A 26,150-nucleotide genomic window follows, 5' to 3' on the forward strand; every position below is an offset into this window, starting at 1 on the left:
AAATCTTTGGCCAAAATTGTTCATAAACTTTTGATAAAACAAGACACAGATGAATGAAATGTGACAAATGAAACAAGTAGCTAGTTTCTTTTCAAGTTTGGTGTACATTGTTTATTTCGAAAGCCTCATTAAAAAAATAAAGCAGTAAAGAATTTGTATGAACAAAACTCAGTCTCTTTAATAAAAAATAGTAAAAGGACCTACGGAGAATAGACATTTCAAACATTAAAAATCAAGCTTTTCTACCTTGAGGACATATTTCAAGCTTTTGGTACTTTTTTAAGTAGAAAGAAATTTCACGGTAGAAGTTCAGTAACTGAATTTTCTCCTACGTCTTCTAGACTTATTGGGGCTGACTTACCAACTATAAATATGTGGTCCTTTAAGAGTTTTCCAAGATCTGAATTTTAAAAATTGAACTTCAAGTTCTCTGAGCTAAGACTGAAAGGATTGTTATGAAGAGGGAAGTATCGTGCTTCACATCTGAAGGTCGTGCAATGTTTTCTTGTCTGAACTTGGACATACGTTAGCTGTAGTGTTGGCTGTGGCTTTGACTCAAAGCTTACATAATATTTTCATGTCTGAACCTGCACATACTACTTTAGCTTTCGTGTTGACTGTAGTTTTGATTTTAAGTTAATTGGCTAGTTTTCACGTGGGAGTTCAAATTATAAGCGATTGTAGTAAATAACCAAATACTTTTATTAGGCACATGATTCCTTTCTAGCTTCAAAAAACAACCTGTAGTTGTTTCTACCTGATTAAAAAATTTCAAATACCTCAAACTCCTCCCCTGCCCCCCGCACACACACACCCTGAAGAAGAATCTGGCAATTCTGAAATTAGGCAGGAATCTGTAGAAATTGTCAACTGAAAATTTCAATTCTGTGACCTAAAACACTTTATCAAAACAGAGCAAAACAAACAAACAAAGTATACTATGCAATGAAAATCAAAGGCATTTTGAGGATGAGAAACTATGGAATATTACTTTAGTTCTTGCCTGTTTGGAAAAGTAACATCTTCTGAGTACCATGAATACCTACAATGTGAAATGCAAAACAAGATAATACCTAAGAATAGGATTCTCATAGGATCTGTGAGCAGCTGAATAGGACATTTTTGTTACCCTAAAAAGTTTCCCTTTTCCCTTTTTACTCGGGTCCTTTCTCCTTCTTACCCAACAATTCCAGGCAATCATTGGTCTGTTTTCTTTCCCTTTAGATTTGCCCTTCCTAAGATGTTCCAGAAATGAAAGTATACAGTAGGTAACCTTTTGAATCCAGCGTCTTTTACTTAGCATAGCATATTTGAGATTCATTCATGTTCGGTTAATTTGTTTCTTGTTGGTGAGTAGTTTTCCATTATATGGATATGTTCCGTAGTTTTGTTTATCCATTCACTGATTGATAGACGTCTGGATTGCTTGCACTTTTTGACAATTATGAATAAATCCTCAACAGATATTCTCATACAGGCTTTCATGTGAACATGTTTCCATTTCTCTTGGGTAAAGACCTAGAAGTGGGATTTCCGGATCACGTGGCAACATTACTTTTACCTTATCAGAAATTGCCAAACTCTTTTCCAAAGTGGCCCTATTATTTTGCCGCTATTAGATGATTTTTGGGAGTCAGTTCTCATAGCTGAATCCCATGTTTCTACACAAATTACTTTTTTTTTTTTTTTTTTTTTGCCATAAAACACTGCTATCTACGGTACAATCAAAGGATTCTTCCTCAGTAATTTATTCTTCGGGGGAGCATGGCAATCATATCACTAGTATTTTAGAAGGTGACTTTGTGTCATGTCAAGACATGCATCTTGATGGGAGGTCGTTACAGATGAGCGTCACAAGTGTGCCACGCTTCCTCTTTAGGCCAGTCTTGCCTCCACAGCTGTGCCCATTCAGGTTTCTGTGGCTGCTTCCAGTCCGACCTTAGTCCCTCGTGTCCTCAGACACCAGGTCTCAAGTGAGCAGATGAGTGTTTGTAATTATCTCCCTGACTTTTCTTCTCTTCTAAAGTGTCCATCTCCTGAATTGTCAATATTTTCTGACTGTCGAAGACTCTAGATTCTTTAGAGAGGAGTCCTTTAGGTTTTTTCTCGAAGATTAATATCGAACAAGTTTGAACTCAAAAAAAGCACTCCCGTGAACTCCGTGGCAAAACTTTTTCACACAACCGGTACCAATTTTTTGAAGGCTTCCTCTTTTTCTCGTGCAATTTTTTTTTTTTTTTTTAGAAGATGTATTTGTTATGGAGAGAGGAAGAGGGGACTGAGTCCAATAGCGGTATGCTGACAGTTACTTGCCTTGAAAACTTCAGCTCTTTTTTTCTTCATTTGCCTCTTCCAGAACTTCCAGCACTAGCTTCAGTTTTCTTCACAGACTTAGGCTCTTGGCTTGAAAGTTTTGTTAATGTTGCCCTTGGCAGATAAGACTGTCTTAAACTGCTCCTGCTCGGGACAAAGGAGGTGACATGATTGGGGGGATGGGGGTGCCAGTTTAGGTTAGCTTTTTTGGTCGAATACCACTTAACGGGAACTGTGAAAAGAATTGAAAAGTGGCTGGCTTCCCTAGAGACTTCTTTCTTAGTTTTGCAGTCGCTAATTTACCTAATTACATCTGTAGATTCTTCAAAATATGTCCCATCTAAAACAAGAATAAGTTGTAAGGTAAAAGGTAAAAAAAAAAAAGAAAAAAAAATTAAGTTAAATTAAAGGTAAAAGGTTAAAAAAAAATTGAGTTAACTTTAAGTATAACTAACCTTATGTTCTTTTTTGTCTCTTTTACTGAGTTGTCTTTCTGTTCCAGCTTGATAATCAAGAGGGCCCTAACGATTTAATTTAAATTTTGAAAGGCCTTAAAGATGCATGGCAATAAAAGTGTGATTTTAAGCCCTATTCCAGTATTTTAAAAACCAACGTGTATTTTGGTAGAAGTATTTTAGGATAAAAAAGAAGTTTCTTACACCTGTCATTTTTCTTACACGCAGACCTTGGTGGTGGGGGGGTGGCAGGGACATGTGGACAGGGGGAGAGGGCAGCAGAAAAAAGAAACCAGTGACCCGTAATCAAATTAATAATGTACAAACAGCTATTTGGGGGCAGTCATGGAAATTTAATTTGTTAATCTAAAAATATTTTTGTTTTTAAAACACCTTTTCATTCTGATCTGATCCCTTTAAGTCCTCTTTGTTGCACCCCTTCCCCTTAGACACACTGACACTTGCACATGGCCTTTCCTGTGGGTCCCCACAGCCTGTCCTCAGGACCTCTTCCACGTACTGATTTTATAATCACTTTCAACTTGCTTTTCTGAGATGATCTTAACAGTGGGTAGGACTGAGATAGGGGGTTACCTATGGCCAAATAGTACGTTCGCCAAATTCCCAATTTTATTACCTTAGTAGGTTTATCTGGTTGTTTTCAAAATATAAAATTTTCCTCTTTATGAAAGGTAAATAAAATTAGAAAAAAAGAATTTGTGTTTTTGGCTTGTGGTTTTAGAGCACTTGAATGCATCAAATTGTATTGTAGTATAAGTACAGTATAGTAAATTTGATAAATTTTTTGTATCAATTTATATATGAATGAGTATATACTTGGGTAAACAGGGAAGTGTTGCTTAAAATGGCATTGAATATGACAGTTCACAATGAATGTGATACAATGGGAGACGAGATAATAGTACTATCTCAGTTTTTATAAAGTTTAGATAAACTACCACTTGTTCAAAAGTTTTTAACATCTGAACTGCCTGGACACCTGTAACTGTTGTATTTTCCTTCATCAAACCTCCTAGAAGTTATGAACAAATATAGGAAATCTTACTAAGAAGTAGATGTTAACTTGAAGTATACAGATAAGGCAAGCACATAGAAATGATAACAATGAATAGTTAACATTTTACTGTACATGTATTTTCTACTTTAATAAAATATGATTTACAGAGAGATCTAAAGGTGAATATGAAAGCACTGCTTTTATTAAAAGTATGATCATTTTCAAAAGTTTTGTGTACAAATGTGCATTATTTGTGTACGTGCGTGTTGTATTAGGAAAGCCAGATGAAGTCTTGAATACATACCTATGCATTGATTAAGAAGTTCATGACTCCATAGCCCGCATTTCTTGATAAACACTGGCAGTATAGAATTGATTAGCTTTATACACGTGATGTTTTTAGGTATAGCTTTCCGAGTGCCCCCAAATCTACAAATATGTTGGTCATATAACTGATGTTACACTTGCACTTTGTGTGAAAGAATCCTCTCTGGAGTAGGGGTAGTACCATGACCAATGAAACCTGCCAAGTGCCAGTATCCGTCAGTAGAATTGGCACCTGGCGGTCTTCTTCACAGTGTGACCTGCACTGTGGGTAGAACATTCTTAACCGTCTGCTGTGATTGTGGTCAACCAGCCTAAATGCAAAGCCAAAATTTACTTTTAAAAATTAAACTTGGAAAGTTTGTGAACTGTATGCATTCTTTGTAAAATATTTACTATCTATCGTCATTTCTTAGCCCAGTACAATTCTAAGAGAATCATTATGTTTTAAGTCACGAATAGGGAGAAAAGAGGCTTATCTTTGAGCGACAGCCTTCATTGCCATCAATTTTAAAAAACGGATTTTTAAAAGGAATTTAAAATTTTCTATCGGCTGGAGAGACAAATGCATCAAAGAAATGCATATGTATCATCATCAAATATAGTAAAACTGGGTATTTAAAATTTTTTTAAAAATGTATTTATAAGAGAGAGAGCACGAGCAGGGGAGGAGCAGAGAGAGAGGGAGACACAGAATCCGAAGCGGGCTCCAGGCTCTGAGCCATCAGCACAGACCCCAGTGCGGGGTTCAAACCCACGGACTGCAAGATCATGACCTGAGCCAAAGTCAGACGCTCAACTTACTGGGCCACTCAGGTGCCCCAGTGTTGTTACAGTTTTTTTTAAAAAAATAATGCTTAAATTTTTTTTTAAGTTTATTTATATATTTTGGGAGACAGAAAGCAGGAGCAGGGGAGGGGCAGGGGGGGGGGGAGAGAGAGAGAATCCTAAGCAGGCTCCACACTATCGGTGCAGAGCCAGACACGGGGGCTCGAACTCGCGAAGCTGTGAGATCATGACCTGAGCTGAAATCAAGAGTCAGACACTGAACAGATAGAGCCACCCAGGCGCCCCCTTGTGGTGGTCTAGTTTTCAAACCGTTCATGTTTATTTACTGGGGAAAGAAACAGCAGTACTTCTTGAGCTTCTACTCTGTGCCAGGCACTCTCTAGGTAGGAAGCATACAGCGGTGGATGAGACAGGACGTCCCTGCTTTTGTGACGTTTACATTTAGTAAAGGGATGGGCAATCAAATTTCAGGTGGTAACGCAGGAGAGGAAGAGAGGCTATCTAAGGATGTGACCTTTGAACCAAAGTGGGAGTGTTATGCCGGGGACCAGAGGTGGGAAGATCTGATACGGAGTGTTCCAGGAGGAGGGAGCAGCAAGTACAGAGGCCCTGATGTAAGAAACGGTCATTCTTAGGAACAGAAAGGCAGCTGGTGTCGCTGAAACATTGTGCCTGGAGAGACAGAGGTGGGATTGGAGATCAGTGAGACAGAGCCGGAGCCCTACTGCCCAGCTGCTCGTGGACCACAGGAAAGAATTCAGAGCAAATTTTATGGTCTTGGACAGTTTCAAATTGGGAGTGGAGACAGAGGCGGACGTAGCTACATAGATACGTAACAGCTCTCAGAATTGCCTTTACTGTCGTAGCGGTCTTGCCGGGAACTCTGCCAGCAGTTGTAGGACACCTAGAGCTCCGTGGTGTAGAGTCATACAGTGCGCTAGGTAGCTTTTCCTGTGCAACAGACCAACCGCTAACTCAGTGCTTGGAAAGGCCCCCATTTATTTAGCTCACTATCCTACAGTTTGACAAATTGGTCTGAGCCTGAATTGTCCTGGTTTCTGCTGAGCTCGCTCTCCTTTCTTAAGTCAGCTCCTGATCAGCTAAGTGGCTCTGCTCCTTGGAGATGACTGGCTCTTGGCTAGGGTGATGTGGTAACAGAACCATTGTGTCCTCCAACAGACTAGTCTGAGCTTGTTCTCATGGTAGCTGGTTGACTTTCAAGAGAGTGATTATAAGTATGCTTTGCCTTTTGAGTCTTAGACTTGGAAGCGGTACAGTATGATTCTGTAGCCACGTTCTGTCGATCCAAGCAAATCACATGCCCAGCCCCGCTTAAAGGAGCGGAGAAATCGATTCCACCTTTCGGTGGAAGGGCCTGTAAAGTCACATTGCATAGTGGTGGCTATTTGTACACACTCTGTTCCACACTCAAGGTCTTTTTTTCTCTGAGCCATTCATGAGTTTGTGATTGCTTTGTAAATCTTAAGTGAAGGTATCCTCACTCAGAGAACCTAATTAGAAAGAGGAGTGTGACCATAATGGTGACAACTTTTGTTTTAAATTTAATAGCCTAGGATATGAAGACACAGCAAACACCCCAGTATAGAAGATAATGTGAGCATAGCACTTGTAGTCAAAAGCATAATTATATCCAATCCATTGTTTGTCTTGAGATCGTATTACGCTATATTGGGTATAACAGAAATGCTCTTTGGCTGCCCAGATGAAATTTAGCATCGCTATTAATATTTACTGGTTCCCTAACCAGAGATAGGTTTTTAGTTAATTTTAAATACATTCGGAGAATGGTGCTTCTACTCAGCAGCACTGAGCAGTAGAAGGCGTCATTGTGCGTTCTCTTACCAGCTAACCAAACACTGAGCGGTTTCAGCAAGCCGTGTCCTTGAGCTGTCATGTGGCCTGCACATGCTAATAAGGAGAATGAGGAGAATTAATAAGAGGAGAAGGCTGGCAAGGTTTTGCGTGGTTTTTTTTAAGTGTTCGTTTTTCTTCAATGGATTACAAAAAGGTAAGATAATAGTGAAAGTAAAAGTAGGAATAACAAGCAATAATAATAAAGAAAGAAAAAGACAAAAACACCTTCTTTGCTTGCCAAAATAAAAACTTTGCAACCCAGTGTTAGCTGCTATGTATTTGTGAATGTGATGGACAGAGGTGGGGCGGAGGGAGGGGCTTGTCCCGTACTTGCAATGGTCATCAGTCTGGGGACATGGTTTTGGAGGGCAGTTTATTTATTAATGTCTGCTTCTCCTTAATGGTATATTGCTCTTTCTGGCCCAACCGAAGCAGGCACACCATTCTAGGCAAATATTATTTTTTTCAAGAGCATCTGAATTCTTAATGAATTACTTGTGGACAAATACTGTGACTGCAAATTCGATCATGTTCTTGTTGATTATTACCATTCTCCTCCCCTCAACTCCCATCTCCCTTTAGGTTGAATACCTCACAGGTAATTTTGCTCTTCCCATCCCTACCTGGAACTAGAGGCAAAATTTATATCATTTTAATGTTTAATTATGGTAAAGATATGGTATCTCTGATCACTAGAGAACATAATGGATTATTCTGCACCATAGTTATTCAAATGGAAAATTAAAACTGAGTCACCTCTTCCCCTTGTTATTTCAAAATAAATTATAGATGGATCAAATATTTAAATGTAAAAAATGAAAGTCAAACATATTAAAAGAAAACATGAATGAATATGTAAAAAATCCTGGGGTGGGGAAGACCTTTTCCAGCATGGGCACACATTCTAGAAAGCATGAAGAAAACAAATGGATAGACTTGGATATTTATAATGTCAAATTTCTGTTTTTAATCCTTTTAAAATTTAACGTGTTATAAGTGTTCTCTTATGTTATAAAATACTTCATAAAAAGTGAGTTTTTTATGAGTATGTAATGGTCTATCGTATGAAATACCACACTTCATTTAACCACCATCCCATATTTTTGTACATTTTCCCCTAATTTCTCATTTTTTTCAAATAATGGCATAGTACACATACTTTATAAACATTTGATCACACATGAGACCATAAAGATAGGTTCTCTAGCAAATAGATTATGACATTTACTTACATTTCTGTGATTACTACTGACATTGGACAGTTTTTATGTTATGGGCTTATTCTGTTAACTACTTTTAATTAAACAAGGAACACATGCACGTGGCAAAAAGAATTCTTAACATTGTAAGACAAACTACAGCGAAAAATGAGTTCTCTCCCTTGAGGTAATCACTGATGTGTTTCTTACATATCCAGAAGGGGTCTAAGTGAATCAAGTGTATAACCCACCCCACTTTAAAAAAAAATACAGATGTTAGCATACTGTGCGCATGGTTCTGGTTCTTTTCACTTAATGTGTAATATCATAGAGATCTTACCTGCACACATAGATGTACCTCCTTTTTAATAGCAGTATAGCATTCCATTGCTTGGCAGTGTGATAATTTCAGCTTTTTACTGTTGCAAACAACTCAGATAAACCATTTGGTAAATATTTTTGCACTTGAGTATCAGAATTATTGGTTTAACACTTAATCACATGCATACACATTTTGATAGATACTGTTAAATTGCACTTTATTCCAACATATGTTCTCATAATCAGTGCAAGGCTATGATGTGATTTCCCACACCTTTGTCAGTATTGTAATTAACCAACCTTTTTAATCTTGGTAATCTTTAGTGAGAAAAATGGAATAACGTTAGGAGTTTGGATTTGCATCCTTTTGATTATGAATAGGATTCTTTATATACAATTACAAAGCATCACTGTCTCTTCTTTTCGTGACAGCGTGATCCTGACTTTAGGAAAAAAAAGTTTTTATTAAAATGGGACATACTTTTTGCATGGTTTTATTTTAATGGAAACACTGCTGGATTTTTGTATTCTCTGCTTTAGAGGTGAAAGTAGAAGGGACTTCAGAAGTGGTTCAAGAAAGAAAAGTGCAACCTGTTTCACTTCCAAATTCATAAATTCATGTTTTCCTGATTTTCTTGATTGAATGACTGGAAACTCAAGTGGTTTGTTTTAATTTTGGTGGAGGTAGGGGGCACCTGGGTGGCTCAGTCGGTTGTTGAACGTCCGGCTTTGGCTCAGGTCATGATCTCACGGTCTGTGAGTTCGAGCCCCGCGTCAGGCTCTGTGCTGATGGCTCAGAGCTTGGAGCCTGTTTCAGATTCTGTGTCTCCCTGTCTCTCTGACCCTCCCCCGCTCATGCTGTGTCTCTCTGTGTCTCAAAAATAAATAAACGTTAAAAAAAAATTAATTTTGGTGGAGGTAGGGTTCGGTAGGCTACTCAGGGGAGAGAGAAGCCACTGGAAGGTTTTTTTGTGCAGAGTGCTGCAGAGGCATCGCCCTGCTGCCGGTTTCCTGGTGATTTTCAAAGTTCCCTACAGACGGAACCGTTTTAGCCACTGGTGTTAAAAAGAGTTGATTGTAGCATCATTGCAAATAGCATGATTTACTGGAAAGGGCCTTGTCTGGGACTTAGGAAGCCTCTGCTCTGCTAGCTCGCTCCCAGCCTGTCACACCTGGGAGCTCTGGACCCCCTGACAAGTTCTGTGCCCTAGGACCCCAGCTGTGCTTCTCAGCAGGGTCCTCTGTCTTTGCACTTGTTACAGCGTCTGTGCAGAGAAGGAGAACATTGGGGGAATATGTCCTAATTTTACAGTGGGCAAAACCTGTGACCTTCCTTCTGGGCGGTTTTTATAGTACTGCCAGTTTAAATTCCCCTCGCCCGGCCCAGACTGAAGTTTAAAAAGAGAAGTGACACCACGGATAATTCCATTTGGTCCTTTCTGTATATGAATTTAGTTTTTAAATGAATGTTTTAATACGTTTCATTCAGGCATTAGGACCAGAGTAAAATTCGTCCCTTTTTCTCTTTTACAGTAGCACTAAGCACCATGCCTTACATGCAGCAAATATCCAGAAATTCTTTGTTAAAGAGTCAGGTGGATGTAAACTGTCAGCACTCTCTCTTCCCAGTACATTATTAAGTCTTTCCACTGAGATATACTAACTTTTTCTAGTTGTACATTCCTGTTTTAACCTCAAATTGTGACTACTTTATAGCCACATTAAATTTGGTGATAAAGGCTGATTAGTAATTAAAATCCCATCAGATAAACACAAATCTACTTCTAGTATATGTATAGGGATTGTAGGTGTTTGAGGCTTGTGAAATATAAAATACTTATTTTCTGTTTTGAAAAGATTTAAACCAACGAAAGGAAAAAACTCAGCAGATCTCTGCTGAGAGTGAAGTTTAATGACTACTACCTGAAAATTGTTTGTAAAGGTTGAAATACTCCCTTACTCCCACTAGAGGGGGATTCCTTCCAACTTAGGTAAAAATGCTCTTAGATCCAACAGGAAAACCTTTGTATGACATTGATCTTTCTCTTTTATTAAATGGAAGTTAATTTCATGGTTTTTAAATCAGCTGTTTTTGTGTTGGTATTGAAATATAAAGCCTCTCAGAAACAGAAACAAAATATAAAGGAAAATCTAAAGTACAGCTCAGGAGAGCTGGAGTGCATACGTATTTAAACCACAGTGCTTTTGAATAAAACAAAATATACTTTTTGAGTCGGTTTAATTAAATTGGTCAATACTTAGGAATTGCGAACCTCTTCAGCCCTCCTGGAGCTAGAATCTGGGGTGGAGGAGGGGGCTGACCTTTTGAGATCCACCTCCTGGTTCCATACTCCAAGTCTCTCCATACTCCAGGTCTGTCTGTGTCTCTGTCCAGACCTGTCCATACTCCAGGTCTGTCTGTGTCTCTGTCTACCAACAGAGCCACGCGGACAGTTCCTAAATTCCACTTGAAAGCTTTGGTTTGCTGATATCTCAAGTTGTCAAATACATTGAAGCCATAGCTTTAAATAGATTTCTATTTGCTATTGAATTTTCTTGCTACTTTGGCTTTTTATAATATGTTAAGCAAATGCAGAACTCACTTGGGGATTTTTTTTTTTTGTAGATTTAAACTTCTAATACATTTTGAAAGTAATTGTATGTATATTAAAATATCACATCGAGGGTGAATATACCTAACATTAATGTATGCAGCTATGATCTATGTATATAATTTAAGAGTAAATGTCATATAATAGCCTTTACAGTAGTTAAGATTCAGCAAATGCGTTATTTGTCCTTTGCCTTTAACGAAAGTCTTCACTGTTGATTAGAAGTTTTAATGTAAAAATATTTGAGGTTAGTCATCTTCTGTTGTGAAAGACAGGACTTAGGAAATTCAAACATACGTAAATTGCCAGTAAATTGCCAATAGCTGTTGCTTCCCCCTGCCCCCCAGGCCCTTAAACAAAGTCTATAATAAGATCTTGCTTCTAAATCTAACAATGAGCTTTGGAAATCAAAGCGTAAACAGACATGCTGTCAGTGAGTCTTATAATGATTTTGTACTATAGTTGATCCAACATTTCACATTTGGTATCGGCAACATATGGTTTTCATCGAAACGAGTCTGGTCACCTTCTCACTTCGTCACCGTGTGTTTCTCTTGCTTTGTGCACCACCCCCCCCCCCCCCCCCCCGGTCTCTGTCAGGTGCCAGGTGGTGGGAGAGCGTCACTTTCAGCGAAGCAGTTGGAGAATACAATTTGTTCCTCATTTCTTTTTCGACCCCCCTACTGGATGACAATCTTCTCGAAGTGGTCTTCCTCTCTCTCTTTCCTTGCCCTCGAGGGAAGAATCCAATTTTGTTTGATACAAGAGCCATTGGATAGGCCTGTGTGCCTTCCACTTCAACACCTACCACAAAGGCCTGATTTTAAAGGGTTCAGAACTCACAGCCAACCTGCCAGTCTGGTGCCACCGCTCACCACCCCCCCCCCCACTGTCTCCCGCAGACACTTAAAAACATTCGTATCGCCTTCTTTCCTTGCTCTTTTCCATCATATATTGGTACTTTGTAGTAGTCAAATTTAAAAGCTTTACACACCAGACTGAATAATTATGTTTAAAAAACAGTAATTATCAATACACGTCTTGTTCCATGCGGCTTTTTAAATTCATGTTAATGAGCTCTGTCTTCTCATGCACAAGACTGACAGGCAATTTTGAAGTTTTGCCATCATTTCACAACTTGTTGCTTAGACCCGGCCTGCCTTTTCCCGAGTATTGCCCTCGGCAGCCTTGCTCTGCAGCATTCCACAGACTCAGGACTGCCCACTCCGCTGTGAGCAGAGCAAGAAATCACTAGCAGCTTCACAAGCATGATGAGATTGCACTACGAAGCGTAACTTTCCCCTCACTGTCCATAAGAGATCAAAAAGTATGTGCAACATCTTGTGACTGAACTGGGAAAGGTGATTCTCCTAACTTCCCCAGATCATTTTGAGGAACTCCTACCACCATGTCAACACGATGGCAAACAGATTAATTTAATAGGAGCTCACCCTGTTACAAAACTGGAGCCCAGGGCAGTGACCTGGATTCCCACCCATCCAACTCTTGAAGAGAATCCCAGATCCGTCTTTCTTGACTCCGGGCGTACATTGAACCCCAGTTTTCTCCAAACTCTTGGTTCCAGGCCACGCCCGTGCTCTGGTGTCTGGCTAGACTCAAAGAACGTTTTTGAGAGTGCCTAAATTATGTTTTCCTTATGATTTCAGGTTGAAGTCTTGACCTCGGAGGATACCGCCTTTGGACTCAAGGTGTGTAGTCTGACGTAGCTCACTGTGTAGGTCCCGTCAGCTCCCCTAAGCGCATAGGAAGGCTGAACGGATAGGACTTGCTTTTATTATCAAATGCGGAGTTTCTAAACTCTCCCACAGTTTAAGAGTTGCCCTCACTTGTGATTACGATTAGACTGTGGTAGTATTTTCTTTACCTTCTTTCTCTGTGGTCTAGAGTATAAGAAATAGTACAGGAAACCACGCGTTTCCATTAGTAGCAGTTGACTTTGAAGTTTGAATTCACCACGGAACAGGATTTACTGAATGGCCCCCCAGGTTGGGAGTGCAACCGCCACGACCGAAGGTTCTCTGAGTACTGTTTTGGTTTACCACTCTACTTTCATTAATCCATTTATTCATTTTCCCTGCTTCAAATAGTTACTGAACCCCTGTGTTCCAGTCGCAATTAAATCCCCGTTCCTGCCCTTAAGTGGCTCACAGTCAGTTGGTAGGCTTAGGCCTATAAACAGATCAGTTGTCCTGCGGTGTCCTTGTCTCCCTGCTAGAAGTGTTGGGGGGTGGGGGTTGTTGCGGGAGTGGGCGAGGCCGAGTGGGAAGGCATTCTAGGAGTCTGAGCCCTTGAGAGTGGATTATATTTATAGGCAAAGGAGGAGGACAAGAGAAACGAGAACTATTTTCAGGTCAGGACAACCATGAAAAAAACCAGAGGGAACTGAAAGTAGTTAAATTCTGCCTGGGTAGCAAGATCGGAGGTTGAAGAGGTTAAAGATTTGAATTTTATCCTATAGAAAATGCAAAGCTATTAAAAGATTTCAAGCCAAGGAGTGGTTAGATTTGCAATTTAGATGAATTTGGCCACTTTGTGGAGGATGGACTTGCCAGAGACCAGTGAAGGGCAGTTGAGTGGACCAGGTGAAGGACCGTGTGGACCGAGCCAGCCTAGTGAAAGAGTAAAACTAATCCTTCAGTCTCGGGGACTGGTGATCCTTGGGATATGCAGGGTGAGGAAGGCAGAGGAGCTGAGAATAAGATAAAGAGGTGGTGTGTAACACTGAGAGGGCAGACACAGGAGGGGCGGAAGAATTACAGTCTTCCAGGCCTGTAGTGTTTTCTCAGGTTGACTTGCCTTTTGGACGTGTATTTGCTAGGAATTCCTTTTTTTTTTTTTTTTTAATTTGTTTTTTAACGTTCATTTATTTTTTTGAGACAGAAACAGAGCATGAACGGGGGAGGGTCAGAGAGAGAGGGAGACACAGAAGCAGAAGCAGGCTCCAGGCTCTGAGCTGTCAGCACAGAGCCCGACGTGGGGCTCGAACTCACAGACTGCGAGATCACAACCTGAGCCGGAGGCGGACGCTCAACCGACTGAGGCACCCAGGAGCCCCTCCTTTTTTTTTTTTTTTTTTTTTTTTTAATTTGCTAGTAATTCTTAAACCATATAAATAAATCGGCAAGAGGCGCTTATTAGGGGAGTCTGACTTCATTTTCACATAGAGATACAGAAGTACAGTGTAAGTACCATCAATTACTTTGGAAGTCGGAAGTTTAGGAGAATAGTTGGTGGAAACTTTAGAGCAAAGAGAACGGGTAACTACTCTTACCTGACTCCTGTATGTGCTACATCTTTGGCTTAAAACTAAAAATTAGTTACTTGTATTTTTTCCAAATTTTTCTCTACTTAACATTCTGGATGCTTGGCATTTTATTAGTACAGTTTAATAGTCGGGCTGCAGTTGTTGGCAGATGACGTTGTAACACTGCCAAAACCACGGCCGTTCTGAGGTCATAAGCTGAGCGAGGTTTATGTCATAAATGAACACAAATTAAAAGTGAAAAGATAAGTTAAGACTTTATAAATATTTAAATATTCGGTAAACTGACTCAAGTTTACCTCAACGTGTTTTTTCTAGCTCTGTATCTGCCAAAAATTACTAAAGAAAAATTTAATTATCAAGAGAGCCAATTCAGTGCTATTTGCAGTATGTAACATATCGTCATCGTTTGAATTTTTCATTTTTTCTTTAATGCCCAGCATGCACGGCAGAATATTCATTGCATGTTTAATAAACCTGTAGGGTCAGTTCTTGTGAACTCACCTCCATAACCCTTCATCCTCACCGTGTAGGCGGCGGTACTCACCCGGTCTGCCCCGCTGTGTAAGGCTTTGCGTTTGTTTTCCGGCGAAACTAGCAGCTTGCTTTTGTAGTCTTAATTCAATTTGTAGAAACCATAGTTGGAAATTGTTCCCCGGTAATTCAGTGATTTTTCAAAGAATTCGAAGCTTTTCACTTTTGCATGCCTGTACCAAAAAGTGTTTATCCATCTAACTAAAATATGAGAAATTTGATTTTTTTTTTTTTTTTACCACTTCATTATCTGCCAGTCAGCAAATACATTTTTATCTTGTTTCTTAAAATGTCTCGGTGTTCAGTATTGGTCAAGTTTCTGAACACTTATTCACAATTGGCCTTTTTTTTCCTGTTTTTATGCACTGGGAAAAATAACTCCGATATCTGACTCCCTGCTAGTACATTGTTGGCATCATCTTGGCAAATGAGTAGGATGCCAGAATGTTGTCTACCCCCATGTAGGTCTCTGATCCTTTCGGTGCTGCTCTTTAATAAGAACCTTTGCTCTTTCTTTACCTCTTTTTTTTTTTTTAAAGTTTATTTATTTTTGAGAGAGAGAGAACCAGCGTAGCAGGGGCAGAGAGAGAGAGGGACAGAGGATACGAAGCAGGCTCCACCCTGACGCCCTGACAACAGAGAGAGAGCCTCGTGCGGGGGCTTGAACCCACGAACTGCGAGATCACGACCTGAGCTGGAGTTGGGCGCTTAACCGAGCCACCCAGGCACCCTGTTTTTTGTTTTTGTCTCACTACTATCTACTTGATCACTCCTTGGATGCTTCTCCTTCTCCTAAGTCCAGCTGAAACCTGCAAGCTTCATATTTACTTAACGATTGAAGCCTGCATTTGTCAGTCTCACTGGAAAATAACTTAAACACGCTGGGACCCAGCAGTACAAGCAGCCTATTTTTGGGTGTGATTGTTCCTGCAGCCCAGGAAAACCAACTTTGCATTCATTTCAAACTATCATGACTGTTGGTGCTGTTTTGAGATTAATTTTTTCCAAGCTAATCTAAAGAGAGAGAGCTGTGCTCTTCCTTACACTTCTCAAATCTTAATTTCTCAAATCCTGATTCGTCGTTTTATTAGGCTTATCTCAGTCAAAAGTAACTTAGACTTTGAAATGCTAATAACTATATCTCAGTATACACTTCAGCTGTTTTCCAGTGGTTCTAATTTTTTCCTCTGAATTAAGGCAACTTTGATTTTCTGGAGTTTGTTTCTATGTTTAATTAATTTAAAATCCTGTGCACTTATAAAAACAATTGCAGTGAATAGAAGAGGTGCCTCAAAATTAAAAAATGAGAAAATACATTAGGAAAGGAAAGTTCTACAAACTGTAGACCACTGATCTTGACTTTGGTTCTGATCAAGACTTGAACATATTAAGAAATGTATAATTCTGTAGAATAATAAATCAGGAGTTGCAGGCACAAGCCAACACGGGTTAGTTCTTTTTTACAAGATAAGCGTGCCTTCTGTGTCGTCAATGGACTAAGTAAAGCTGTTAGTAATAATGAGATGATAAATCAGCTAAGGAAATATGTATAAAATTATACTATTAAACATAGAAAAGGCTAAAAATTTGCTGCTGATGAGTTCTACAGAGAAATTTATGGTAGAGAAGTAAAAAAGGGGAGTGAGTAAAATATTCCTGGGTCATTAAAAAGATTAAAAAGGAAGACTAGATAATCATAACTTTTCCATGAATTTCTTAAGAGAGCTTCTCAAAATCTAAATAAATGACTTCAAATTTCACAATCATGACTATCTCTCGCCTTCTCGTTTGTTGTGGACAGCTAAGTCAAGAATCCTAAAGAAGCAAGATTGTTATTTAATCCACTCCCTGTGGGTTAGGGACTGTTGTTATTCTCAGTATTGGGGGAGGAAATAGAAATTGACACGGATAATGAATACCAGAAGTGGGATTGGAAGCTGGGAGATCAGCCCCAAGGCCCGTCCTCTTCCTTGAATGTCCTAAGAACCAGTGAGGTCTCTGCTCCCCTACCTGCCTCCTCGCTGCCCCTCTCCTCTCATCTGTCCCCACCTCTGTCCCCACACTGCCCCTCTTGCTAAGGTCCCCATCGGTCCTCTCGCTTTATTTGCCTCTTTGTGGCAGCTGCCTCAGTTGGCCTCTTCTTCCTTCCTTGGCCCTCTTCCTGTGGTTTCCCCAGCGGCGCTCTGCTGACCCTCCTCCTGTGAGCGGGGCTGCAGTTTCCCTTCTTTCTCCTCCTCCACAGCCGCACGCGTCGCACTCCGCCAGACTTCTGTCCTTGGTTCTCCTCCTTGGAATGTGTAGTGACCACCTCTCCACCCTGCTCCAGGGCTGCTGCCTAAATATCCCATGGAGTGAATGGATATGCAGAAAGCCAAGACAAAGATTTAAAAATACCGCCCTTGTTCGGTACAACTTTTCCTGGGGTCAATTCTCAGGGCTTACTTGTTTGTCTGTAATAGCATTTGGTTACCAAAATCATGTTTAGCTTTGTTTAACTTTTACTTCCGAAAGGTGGGTGGACAGAAGTGCGTAGTATACATTATCAGTTCATGTGGTTTACAGTTCTAAAGAGGCATTAGAGTGCCACAAATCCAAAGATCCGTGGATACACCCCGTTGGCTGGCATGTTCTTTGGAAAAAAACAAAGCCTGCCTTTAGTGCCCTTTTTTTCCTAGTTTTCGATAGAAACTCTGACCAAAAAAAACAGGTATGGGGGAGGTCGTTTTAAAACGAATGGTACGGAAAATCCAGGGGGAGCACATGTGTTCTGTAACAGAATGGGAAGAAGAAAAATGTAGACTGTAGGTCATCAGAGGAGCGCACCAGTGACAGAGCCCTCCACTCTGGGACCCTTCAAGCTGCCACTGTTCTGGGGCGAAGCACGCCGACCTGTTCCCTCCGCCCCCACCTTTTAAAGCAAACCCTAAGAGAGGCGCAGACAACTCAGGAAGGCCTTTTCTCCAAAACCCTATTACAGGACCCGTTCTTCACTTCGTCTCCTCCTTTCTGCATTTTCCCTCTGTCTTTTCCTGGAGCTCTATTGTGCTAGAGTCCCAATATTTTATCCCTGCTGGATATCCTCCGGATCCTCTGGTCTAGCCTTCCTCCATGTTAGAGACGGGGAGTCAACGGCCAAAGGACCTCTTGTTCCCAGGGTCCTAGCTCAGTACTGGTGAAGGTGAGAGAGAGTAGAATGAAGGACTTCAGTAATCTTGTAATTTTTCCTAATACTTAAATAAAAATTTTTAGTATTTCCTCTTCATACTTAGTATTCCTCACCTTTTAATCCTAGTTTGGCAATATTTTTTTAGTATTTGTTTTAGGCACCTAAAATGTATTACCACTCTAGAGAAAAGTCTACAAGCTTAAAATACCTACAAATCAGATTTAAAAATAAATACTAAATTTGTTTGTTTGCTCTGGTATATTACTTTTTATCCATCTGTTGATTGATTAAACAGCTTAGAGAAAAAAGACATCAAAGTTCAAACTGGTCTACTAACCCCCAATAACAGAGCCTCATAACTGTATTGAGTTCTTAACTTCCTTCCCTTTGAACCTAACCTTACACCTTGCCTTCCCTTCAAATGAAATCCCGTCCTCATGTTGCATTTCAAATTTCTCCTACCTTCCAGTCTCAGTTCACACCCTTCCTCCTCTGTGATGTCTTCCCTCAGTATTGCAGCCTTCTGAGCTCTCAGGCTTGGAGCTTACACAGCGCTCTCTGCCTTTGTAGTTTGCCCTTGAACAACACGGGCTTGAATTGTGTGGGTCCACTTAACAGGCGATTGTTTTCCACAAATACAGTGCTGTAAATGTATTTATGGAAATGCTATGGTTTTCTTAATAGGATATTCTCTTCCCTAGCTTACTTCATTGTAAGAATACAATATATAATACACCTACAAAATACGTGTTAATCGACAGTGTGTTTTTGGTAAGGCTTCCGGTCAACAGTAGCCTCTTTAGTAGTTAAGTTTTTGGGGAGTCAGAAGTTATACACAGATTTTTGAGTGTGTAGTTCTAACCCCCATGTTATTACAGGGGCAACTGTATTTGGAATTTCTCTTTTGCCAACTTGGTTTTGATCTGTATGTGGGAAACAGCGTGGTATGGCCTGGCCCAGCTCCATTATGTGGCATTTTTTTCCAGCAAGATTGCAAGCTTAGAGACTTCATTTTGCTCATCTTTTTATATCCGTATCGACTTGCGCTTGGCTCACGGTACATAGGTGTTGCTGATTATTTAGAGCTCTATTGATGGTTTAACAGTTGTGATTGTTAAGAGCAGAAAACCTGTGATGTTAAATTAATATTACTACTGCCTTTTTTCTGTTCTGAGGTTTTCTCTCTGATTCTCCCATTATCTGGGTTAATGTATTAGCTTGTCATTTCATATTGTAGAGCCCAACTGAAAGAAGATTTTGTTCATTGCCAGTGTTCGTTGAAGCTGTTGAGTGGTTCTGGTTGACACTGAAAACCAGTGGGTTCCAATTTATCTCACTATTAACTTAAATATATGTGTTGGGACGCCTGGGTGGCTTGGTCGGTTGGGCGTCCGACTTCGGCTCAGGTCATGATCTCACGGTCCGTGAGTTCGAGCCCCGCATTGGGCTCTGTGCTGACAGCTCAGAGCGTGGAGCCTGTTTCAGATTCTGTGTCTCCCTCTCTCTCTGCTCCTCCCCTGTTCATGCTCTGTCTCTCTCTGTCTCAAAAATAAATAAACGTTAAAAAAAAAAAATTAAAAAAAATATATATGTGTTAATCCAAGTTTGTGGTTAGGTTCACTGATTCCATTCAAACAAATACTTGTGGCTTATACGTGTTATGTGCGGGGACTGCCATAATAACAATAAACCCCTGCTTCCGTGGACCTTACATTCTTGATACAATTTTGGGAACCATCTTATGCTGGGAAGAAATTCTAGAAAAGAAGCAAGTTTATTCTCCTTTTGGATATAATTGTATGCTACCCTGTAGTACCATTGCTTTAATTGAGTGTATTTGTTGTATTCCAAAAACTGGAGTAGAATTCCAGTGTGACTTATAAAACTTACAAATAACAAAGGGATTCGTCATCTCCAAAAATAATTTCAAATGAAATAAAAGTGAAACTTATTTGTGTTTTTAAAACTAAGGTACTTTTAATTATGGAAGATTGTATAGCTGGGGGAGCATATCGGGGAGTGACTTCAGTCACTTTTGGACTTATTCCTGTATTTTGACATCTCACCATGATGAAAATCATCTATATTTCCCTCCTTTCCTTCTTCATATAAAAGTAAAATGTTGGGGCGCCTGGGTGGCTCAGTCGGTTAAGCGCCCAACTTCGGCTCAGGTCATGATCTTGCGGTCCGTGAGTTCGAGCCCTGCGTTGGGCTCTGTGCTGATGGCTCAGAGCCTGGAGCCTGTTTCAGATTCTGTGTCTCCCTCTCTCTCGGACCCTCCCCTATTCATGCTCTGTCTCTCTCTGTTTCAAAAATAAATAAACGTTAAAAAAATTAAAAAAAAAAAAAAGTAAAATGTTAAGTAATGCAATTTGCCATAACTATTTGTTATAATGGCTAAGGAGGAATTAGAATAAACCACTGGTAGCCTATCTCAGAATGTGCTCCTTTGGGTAAATAACCAAAGACATGACCTTGGAGAAAAGTGGGAGGATGTTCACCTGAGTTTGCTTTCTTTTCTGACTGGTTCGTCTCACAGGTGTGCAGCTTGATCAGGTCTCATTACTTATTTACTCATCTGGAACTACGCTGTCTGGTTTGGTAGTTACCAGCCGTGTGTAGTTATTTAAATTTAGGTTAATTAAAATTAAATTACAAATGCGTTTCTTTAGTTGCACTGGCCACATTGCAATAGCTGTGTGTTTTGTTAATGGCTGCCATATTGGCACAGTGCATACGTAGAATATTTCCATCTTTGAAGAAAGTTCATTGGCTGGAGCCAGCAAAACTTCCGTGTATTCATATGAGCAAGACATTTTAACATAACACATTTTACAGTAAGAATAACCATTTTTTAATTGATAAACCCCCAAGGATTAGAGCACATAAGTAGAAAACAGAAGGAATTTGATGTCTTAGTAAAGTAACACAGAGGGGATGTTCTGTTCAGTTAAAATAATGATAATGATGATAATAATAATAATAATAATAATAATAATAGTGTTGGTATGTCCCGTTGGATTTTTCACATAGAAATCTTTTACACAGGATTATGAAATAAGGCATTCTTTTGGTGACTCTTGCAATGGGCCATTCATTGATATGCTCGCGGTTATGTCTGGGGGCTATTAATATAGTATTCTAGATATAGAATGTTTAGCTTCACATAATAAGAGATTGTCATCTGTTAAAATGTCCTTCCTTTTATTAATGTCACCACCTGAAAGCTGCATTAATCTTCTGTTTAAAAACACATCTAGTTTTTCCTTGTAAAGCTACAGTGACTTGGGTTTTTCTTAGTCGTTTGCATCTCCATACCAAGGTATATGTTTTCTAGTGAATTTACTTGGCTAACTAGCTTCTGTGGGTGTGACTGTAACTCAGGTAAAAATCTATTGAAGGTGAACAGTGTCATTGAGATGAAACCAGCAGAGATTTACTTTTTGAGGTTTATAATCTTGTTAACTCATATTACTTTTCAGCAGATAAAGGATTTATTTTTGTAACTTCAATTTTTTTATTTATTGAAAATCTACTAGAAATATTTAGAGAAGTAGAGGGCCAAGTTTATTCTTTACTGCGTCAGTCATTGAATCTGAATCAAAATGATGGAATATTTGTTGATGAAGCAAGAGAATTTCCTGTATCTGCGTGAGAGAAAAGACTGGAGAAGGAAAAAAAACACCCATAGCGGTTCTCAAGTCGTGATTTGGGAATCCATGTTGAGTTGCTTGCTCCCTTCTTTTGTTAGAGAATTTCCCAGCCTCTCCTTCTGCCATCTGCTGGTGGTTCATACACTTACATGTTTGATTTTAAAAACAAATCTGCTTTATTCTTATTTAAGAAAGATTTGGGGGAAAACGTTCCATTTATATTCACCTCTACTATTTTGGTGTCGTTTTGCTTGTCATGTTTAATTATCTTTGTAAAGGCTGTTTTAGCTTCTTTTTCAACTCTGCCTTTAGAGGAACGCATGAATATAAAATTGAGAAAAGACTGAAGGCCAAAGCCTATGCCATTAACAAATAGAGAGTCACAGATCTTCCTGGTTACAGGAATTCAGGGCCGTAAGGGCTTATTTGAGAGTTGTTGAGGTCTTCCCTGATTTCTGAATTTGGATTAAATACGGAATAGCATTTCTGTCCTGCTTTTTTTGTAATTAAGATTCCTTAACTGGAAGTGAGCAGACCTATGTTCTATGTGAAGTCTTAGTAACAGGTTGGAAAATTGATTACTTGATCAGGTTGTTTTCAGCCCTGAAAACAATACGAGGTCTCCTTGTATTCACGAAGTCAGACCTTCAACTCTGTCCTCATTTGTTATTCTTCTGATTTCTCCCCTCTACTGTTTATAGCCTAAGCTGTTCCCATCATCTTGGGAAAAACATCAGTATTTTTTGTCTACAAACAAATCCTTCCAGGAAATAAAACTAGGCAAAGGTTTTTTGGTTTTTTTTTTTGGTTTTTTGGTTTTTAAGAGAAAGCATAGGAATTTTATTTCCTGTCACCTTTAATCTCCTCTTCTAATTTTCAGAGCCGCCTTGACTAATTCTAGAACCTTAGATTTCCTGGGTCAGTTATTGGTCCATCATTTCTGCAAAGAGGAAAAGTAACCCCAAATATTAATCTCAATTTTTGTCCATAGGGAACAAGGCCGAGGAAGGTAAAGTGACATATTTTAGGGCCTGTTTAGTGGCAAAGTGGAACAGAAATCTAAGTTTCTGCCTCGCAGGCAAGTGCCCTTTATACAGAATGACAGCAATACTGGGATTCGTCCTTCCAGTACTGGAACTGGATATGAGATTGAATGTTACAGGAATGTCATTTTTACAGCTCAAAAAGAGTCTAATGTTGGCGATTTCATATGGTTCAATTCACTGTACTAAGGCTCTCCCATATCATTTTAGATCTATATTCAACAATAAAAACACTATTTTTCTTTAAAAGCTGTTTATCCCAATTGGAATGTGTACGTGCACCCTGTCTGAAGTATTAGGTGGTCACAAGATGTTTGTAGAGTTTAATCGGCATCAAAGTACCCACTAAGCCACATAACTCAATAATGTGTGAAGTTTCCATAATATGCTTTGACATTAGATAAAAAATAAAATACTGTATCATGACCCAGTGTGTTCTTAGTGTGGTAGGACTTCCATCTCTTCTAGACCAAATACTCTGTCAGGTGATGGCAGAGGGCAGACTTGTTAGATGGATCTCCTGACTGCGTGGCATGGGTCGCCAGATCGAGTAAGTACATTTGCGCAGAAACGTTTACTCTGATGGTGGTGAATATAGGAAGATGAGCGAAGGGGAGCATAATGCAATACAATTTGTACCTACTTTTGTCAGACTTACTTTGGTGTTTGTTTGTTTGTTTGTGTGTTTTTGTTTTTTTAAAAGATGTTAGAAATTAAACATGGCCCCGGGTACTGTGGATTTCAAAAGTGACCTGCTTAAGGCAGGAAGGGGTTAGGCTTGAAAGAAAGCTTATTTACTTATATATTCTGGAGTTTGATTGACTCCATTTTTCTCTGGGGACATTATTTTGGCACTATTTTTTGAGAACTTAATCTTCAAGTAATAATAAAAATGCATTTATTCTCCTCATCCCCACCCTCAAACACCTGTTCATTTGGGACGTGCACAAATAATTAGAGGCACGTTTCTGGGCTTGCCTATAAAATTCCTTAGCATCGAGTTACTGTGACGATATTGATAATCATCAAGCTGCTTATGATTTTGTTGGGAAGAAACAAAGAAATTATTCCAGGGGAAATGAGGGATGCTTTTGATTGCGTGTGTTTTAAAGTTCTCTCCGATGCCAAATTTTAAAGCCAGTTTTGTTTCTTCAGATGGTGAACACCCTCCACCTCCCCTCTTCCTGCCTTAAATCTGGCTTTTACCCAAGGCATGTCAATTTTTGCAAGTCAGTTGAGAATGTCAAAGTGACTGGTGTTGAAAGAGCCAATATGTTGGGAGATGCTCAAAGCCAAGTAGAACATTTATGTGGATTAAAGAATATATTAGGAGATGATTTTCAAAAATCAGATTTGGGGGGGAAAAACCTGTTGAATTAATACTTGCATACCAGATGTATCACTGATAAATACGTGTAACAGATACTCCCCAATAAGCACTAAAATTACCATTTTACAACTGAAGTAATGTATCCTGTGGGTACATTTGCAAAGATACGCCAACAAAAATACATGCAGAGCTCTTGAAGTAATAATGCAAATAAAACATTTCATATTATAATTTTAAAATAACACGACTGGAAAGCAAGAAAAAGTCTGGGAGACTATTTGTTGTGTCTCAATTCTGCTTTTACTCTGGTCTTTTGACAGTTGGCTTTTGGATACTGGATAATTGTTTTAGTGCCTGTATATGTGTTGAAGGACCGGATTGTCTGACGGAGTCGAGGCTGGAAGTCTCATAAATTCTAGATACTCAAAGTAATAAGTATATCTTGTTTGTTTCGTAGCAAGAGCGGCTCATTCTCCTACTTGGCTCAATTCTTGTGTCGTGGTTACTCCTGAATCACTGAGCAGGGAGTTTCGCCATGTGTAACGTATCCATTCGTGCACAGCCAGAGCACCCGTGCAGCGCGCGGTGGTTGTGTGCCCCCGTGTGTGTGTGTGTGTGTGTGTGTGTGTTTGTGCGTGCGTGCCCCGGCACCAAGCCTTGCTGCCGGTATTCAGTGGCCACTTTGCGCAGTGAGTCTGCTCCGCTGGTGACGCTGGCCTCTGGCTGATGTGTCGGGCGGGGGGAATACCTTCTCTCCAGGCCAGAGCACACCTCAAGGGTGGGTTTCCTTTGGTCTTAGGTGGCCTTGTGGAAAGACGTGAGGAATGTGAGAAAGCAAAAAAGAGTAGAGGGAGCCATAGGACTCATGCACCCTGTGATTGAGACAGAGTAAATTAAATCCTGCAGAAAATTTCATTTTCTTCTAGCTACGCATGGCACTTTAAAGCCCTTAATTGGCTGCTTCCTAAGGAGCCACGTACGTTTTTATAAGAAATTCCTCTTAACCTCCCTCCACTCTTCCCAAATTAAATTTTCATTTCAGAATGACTTTTTTGTATCTCATCGAGGAGGGGAGGAGATGAAGAATGAAAGCGAATGAATACATATTATTTAAAATGAGAATTGGATATAGGCCTAAATTGCATATTGCACATTAAATATCAGAGGAAAATTAATAAACTTACAAAAGTATCCTAAAAATATATTCAATATTTTCCCAACATTTCTCGGAATTAAAAAAAAAGTATTTATTGTCTCTTACATTTGTAATTCTAAATTTCTCACGTTATAGTCTTATTTTTGTCTCACTTAATTTCTGGTCCCTTATAAATATGTAAGCTTATTTTTTTTCAATCGTCTTAATGTGTTAAATTATAGTTAATATCATAATTTTTAGAAAATTATATGCTATTGTAGTATAAGGATAACAATAGATGTTCAATTAAAAATTATTTCCTGTGATAAATGACTAATTTATAAAGAAGCTGGGGAATCCTGATTTTTTTAGAGACGGAAAATACCTTCACCATGGAGACATTAGAAGGGCTTCAGTTTTGACAATAAATAAGTCATCTCTATGAAAAATTTAAGATTTTGTTTTATCTTCATTTGAGCCCCAAATGGAACGTCTAATGACATCATATTCCTGACATGACTTTGTTTACTGATGGACAGAAATTGCCATTATGTGCTATTTAACAGTATGTGCAAACATCTAGAATCACAAGTATTAAGCACATGCATGTGCAAGATGTAAACGGTCCCCACTTGTGTACATGCATGTACACATTCTTTCCTTTTACGTGGGACCTATGGAGAAGTTGACCTCCCCAAAGGAGAAGTTTGAAAGGGAAGGAAATGGAGATCTGCCAGGCTTGTTGGCTAGAGTCATGGACAAGAGCAAGGCCTGTCTGAACTGCCACTCAGTTTTTATTCTGCGAGTTTGCAGGGTTGGTGATTAGAGTGGCTTTCGCCCAATTATGCTGTGATTATTCTGCTGCACTGTAATTGACTGGGGAGATATGCTAATACCTGTCATTTGGGATGATAAAAGATGAGCGGGGGACGCAATGCATTATTTAGCTGGCTGTGTGATAGATGAGGGATGCGCAGAGTGCTTTAATTGCTGAGAAGAGAGGTTAAGCTGAACGAACGGATGAATTAGAAATGAGTTTTTTTATGGCTTGTGGAAAAGTGAAATAAAGGAAAATGTGCCTTAGACTAAAGCGGCAGATA

General features: G+C 39.5%; 1 protein-coding gene across 13 annotated transcripts in view; it reads left to right on the forward strand.

The window, feature by feature from the left end:
* ARID1B (AT-rich interaction domain 1B) overlaps positions 1 to 26,150 on the forward strand; it is a 449,099-nt gene that overhangs the window by 256,556 nt on the left and 166,393 nt on the right. For 9 of the 13 annotated variants that reach the window (XM_078447506.2, XM_078447507.2, XM_060614472.3 and 6 more), the window contains exon 5: positions 12,574 to 12,615. The exons of the other annotated variants lie outside the window; for them this stretch is intronic. In XM_078447506.2, coding sequence (XP_078303632.2) covers positions 12,574 to 12,615 — 42 coding nt within the window. The remainder of the gene's footprint in view (positions 1 to 12,573; positions 12,616 to 26,150) is intronic. 13 annotated transcript variants of the gene reach the window in all.

Source organism: Panthera onca, chromosome B2, assembly GCF_046562875.1.
Source record: "Panthera onca isolate mPanOnc1 chromosome B2, mPanOnc1 haplotype 2, whole genome shotgun sequence".
Lineage (NCBI taxonomy): Eukaryota > Metazoa > Chordata > Mammalia > Carnivora > Felidae > Panthera > Panthera onca.